The sequence below is a fragment of the Mus caroli genome, chromosome 2 (assembly GCF_900094665.2).
Source record: "Mus caroli chromosome 2, CAROLI_EIJ_v1.1, whole genome shotgun sequence".
Classification (NCBI taxonomy): domain Eukaryota; kingdom Metazoa; phylum Chordata; class Mammalia; order Rodentia; family Muridae; genus Mus; species Mus caroli.
Window position 1 is genome coordinate 449302 of NC_034571.1, and position 4769 is coordinate 454070.

The following is a 4769-nucleotide window of genomic DNA, read 5'->3' on the forward strand; positions in this document are numbered from 1 at the left end:
AGTATCTTCAGTAGCATAGTCTACTACAAAATTGTAATTGTTAGTATGTTCTATTTTTGTATTGTGTAAAAAACAATTAGGAAGTTGTTGGAAAAGAAACAGAGTAATAAACACCCATTTATAGTTACCAGATCCAACATGGACCCTGAAGCCAGGCCACTGTATTGGGGGAAGATTCAGGAATGATCCAGAGAAGTCTTCATGACCTTAGGTACAAACATGGATCTCTCTGGATGAAATATCCAGTGTGCCTTCTATTTTAATAATGAAGCAGGTGCCAGGGTTGTGGCCTCTCACAGGGGTCTTCGTTTGTCACAGTTAACTGGGTGGTTTCTGTTTTGTTTGGGGGAATAAATATTTGAAGGGGGAAACTGTAGAAGGTTTTGCAGTGGTTATGATGTTATTGATACACAGGCTGATGCTGTTATGGAGGGTGCTAACAGGCTACATTATCTTTATGCCTCCAAGGTAACCTGAAGCAGCTGTCTATTGCCTTGGCAGTACCTTACCCTGAAGCGTCTGCCCTGCTGGGGACTGTAACCCGAGCCAACTGCCTGCCTTTCAGAGGCTTCTTTAGCTACTGACAGCAAGAAAGGAAGGGAGAGCGTGAAGTCCCCCAGTATGGATCCTTCCAAGCAGGCCTGATGCTGAGAGACTCTCTGAGAGGATGGCCCTGCCATCTCCACTTCTACGTAAGGGCAACGGTCACTAGTGTGTTCTCTTCAGGCACGGAAACGAATACTCGAAGGAAACCTCTGGAAGATTTCTTTTTCTCTTTTGAACTCTGCCATGCATTGCCGCAGGCCATGTCCACGTGGAAGTCGAGGCTCACCAAAAGCCTAAAGCTTCCACCTCGAAGGATGCACTCATTCCCATGCTCAGCTTTGCTGGCCTGTTTTGGCAACACCAGGGAAAATGCTACCTTTGATCAGTCCAGCTCAGCGGATACTCACTCTGCCATCTATGTCCAGCCCATGGCCAAAGCAGGCACACATCCAAGGCACCCAAAGGGAGAAGAAAGAGCTGCAGAGAAAAGGCAAGATTCTGGTATACACTTGGAGCAAAATGGCACCGCAAATGGCAATAACAGCAAACACACTGCTGTCCAGCCTGTAGAGACCCCTGAGGATTTTTCCAGGTCCCTGAATGAGGAAGTAGACTGTGAAGCCGTTACTTTCCAGACGTCCATCCCTAGACCATCAATTATTGACATGCCAAAGGTGAGTGAGCTTTCCCACTGTGGTTACAGATAGGGCTGTGTTAGGGAACGTTCTATCATTTTTTTGGAAACTCTCTGGCAAACATCCTTGTTTAAATTCATTACTGTATATGACACACGGAATTCTCTCTTGCTAGTGAGAGGAAGTGTGGAAAGCCTTTTAAATTTTCAGCGTGTTCTCTGAAGATATATATAGAGAAATGACAAAGAATCCAGGAGCTGTGACAATGGCAAACCAGACTTTAGTGAACTGGTTATAATGCCTCCAAACAAACAAAAGATCAGAAGATGTATGCATTATTCACACACACACACACACACACACACACACACACACATGTATGTATATGTGTGTGGGTGTAACACTTGCATATAATTAAAAAACTGATCTATAACTTTCTATGTACTAAAATCCACAATATGAAGTTTGACCATGGAATTTCAGAAATTGTCTTTAGCAGTTAGAATGTATCCTGTCTTGAAAATTGGAAATGATGGGGGAAGTTGGAAATGATAAGCAGCCCCATGTACAGAGCAGAAAGGAACTGGCAGAAAATGGTATTCATAAATAAGGGATGATGCTTCTCTAAGTTTTAAGATTTAAAGACGGGAAGAGGAGGGATTTGAAAGCTGGCATCCCTGCTCTCCTGGGGCTTGGTCTCCTGAGTTACTGCTTCCTTGCCTTTGTTTTGGCATTGCTGGATTTTAGTTTCTGAGTGTTCTGAATTGTTGAGATGTACACACCATTTCATAGTCCTTGGCAATCCTGTTTAAGAGGGGCAGTTGAGAAAGAGACTTCTAAAGGATATAACCCCCAAAATGTTATTTACCCATTTTGTTGTTGGTGGTGGTAATTTCTTGCCCAAGTAATTTGCCCAGAGTTAAGGAGCCTGAACATTTTTCAGTATTCATTAATACGGCGTTCTGATTTAAAACCTCTTTTTCTCAGCTAGTTTATTAAATAAAAGGTTTGTTTGTTTGTTTGTTTGATTTGCTTACTTGGACTAAGGAGTCTTTTTAGCAATAAAAACTACAACTTGCCTGATAGCAAAGATAGAGTTAAGACATAATTTAAAACATAGTTCAGTTTGGCAGTCTGTAGCAATGGTTCTCAGCTTTCCTAATGCTGTGCCCTCTTAGTACAGTTCCTCCCAGTGTCGTGACCCCAACCATAACATTATTTTCACTGCTACTTCATAACTGAAATTTTTCTACTAGTATGAATTGTAATGTAAATGTGTTTTCTGATGGTCTTAGATTACCCCTGTGAAAGGGTCGTTTGACCTTGAAATGCGATTGTGACCCACAGGTTAGAACCACTGGTCTACAACGCTCTGTTAAGTGAGTGTACTTAATATAGCACTATGCTAAGTGCTCTAGGAGCATACATAGTTCACTGGCAGGGCATTTGCTTAGCATGCACCAGAACCTGGATTCCATCCCTAGAACTGCCAGGGAACGAAACTTCATTGTTTGAATTCTGGTATTCTGAAATTGGGCAGAAGATTTCACCAAACCCTGTCTTAATAGCATTACTTTTATTTTTGTTAGTATTGTTAAGTCGACCCCCAAATAAGCAATAAAACCCAATATACTTGTTTAGTTTTCTGTGCATATCCATGTATAGATTGAGATATTTTTAGCGAATCTGAGTACACATCATGGCCAAGTTCATATAAGCTACATGGACAAAAAAATGAAGCTACAGTACCTTGATGAGCTAGAAGCATACATTCTGTCAAGGAGGGAGGGCAGCAAGCCAGCCTCCACCCTCCACTGTTGAGCTTAGGAGCAATGAGAAGGGCTTGGTCTGATTTTCTGTTTTAATGGTTCCTGTGACATAAGGGACCAGTGTAACACAACGGGGGTCCCAGGAATCAACCTTGGGTCATCAGGGTTAGTAGCGAGTAGCAAGTAGCAAGTCCCTTTACTTACCTAGCCATCTTGCCTGCTCAAGTCTTAGTTGTTAAAACATAAGGGAAGGACTGTGTGATTAAGGAGTCATGTGACCAAGACTACAGACCATCCATAGACATTCAATACCGCCTAGGAATAGGTGTATCAGAGTGATTGAAAACGAGGCTGTAAGTTGGAGAAGCGCCCGGAAAGATCCAAGGCCCACAGAGGAGCATCTGGGATGCTACAGGGAGATGTGCAGCAGCAGGAGCTTTGGGGATTTTTTGCAGAACTATGTCGTGGATGGAGATATCATTCTGGGGCAGACTAGAGTTGAGAAGGCTAAAGTTGAGAAGCTGGTTCAGTACCTCGGTTCTGGGGTCAGTCATAAAAGGACCAGTAGGGGATGCTACAGGCAGAAGTGGATGCAGCCGCTGACCTTGGGAAGGCTGAAAGCAGATGAAATTAAGGAGCAGAGAGTATGCAAAGAGGAAGCGAGTGGGCTTTTGTTGTGGTTCCAATGCCCAGAGCTCACCTGCACAGAGCATCTACCTTCTGCCAGCCTTTCTCAACGAATTAAATGGAGGCTCTCGTCTAACCCTAGAGAGGGTCCCAAGGCCACAGAGGGAGGAAACGGCAGACTCAGGGTTAGAGTCGAGTTCTCTACAACTCCCAAGTCCACCCTTGGAAACAGAAGGTGCTTCTATTCCTGATGCTTGAGGACTTAGAACCAGATAGTCCTATATGAGGTCATTTCCTTTTCAATTAAATTAGAGCTCCACATAACACATATATGGAGTATATTTATAAAAATGTGCAGCACATGGAAATGAAGCAGCTGGGCTAAATAGCCTTGGGTTCAATCCCCAGTACCATAATGTATATTTATAAATGCATATATGTGTATGATTATAATTATTAGTTTTAAAAATAATTTGCATAACTTTTTTTTTCTGCCACAGTGGCCGGTGTGTATCACCATGGAAAGAGATATTTTTCATTTTTTGTCAGAGACAAAGCTTTGCTGATGGCTGTGGGAAAACTTCTGATTAAAAGTGCCAGCAGCTTCTTTGTGACCTGACATGTCTTCAGCGATGTGTTTCCCGTAGGTGGATGGTGAATGAGCTAGCTTTACTACAGCCTTGCCTGGTGGCTGATGCACTTCCCCTTTAGGTGTACTGATCCTCTTTCTGGAAGCTGCTTTGTTAGCAACCATAAATAATACTTACCATAAATAACTCTTTCTGAAGTTCAGCTTCAGAACAACCTGAAATGAAGACAGACACCCCTTGGGTGTCTTTCGTTACCTGGGTGATCAGAAGGGAAGGAGGGTCATTTCAATCTGAAACAGACTCTAGTCTGAGTGGAAAAGCTGAAAGTCATGAATGTATAAACTAAGTTGAAGCAAAAGTATTTATCTGGGGTATAGAAAGGCATATGCTTGTCTAGTGAAAAGGTGCTTGTTGCTCAAGGCTGACAGCCTGAGTTTATCCCCTACATTATGCACACAGCACACAAACATAAACCATTTTTTTTTTAATTTAAAAAGTTATCTGGAGTCGGAGGACAGTGACCTGCCCTGCAGGGAGCGCCATCTTGGCTCCGGGACTCCGCCGAGCTTAGTCTCTACAGGTCAGAGTGGGGACCACGGGGG

General features: G+C 43.0%; 1 protein-coding gene across 1 annotated transcript in view; it reads left to right on the forward strand.

Moving 5' to 3' along the window:
- Nucleotides 1-806: 806 nt before the first annotated feature.
- Fam107b (family with sequence similarity 107 member B) overlaps nt 807-4769 on the forward strand; it is a 209233-nt gene continuing 205270 nt past the window's right edge. The window contains exon 1 of the mRNA XM_021155778.2: nt 807-1220. Within this exon, the coding sequence (XP_021011437.1) occupies nt 807-1220 (414 nt within the window). The remainder of the gene's footprint in view (nt 1221-4769) is intronic.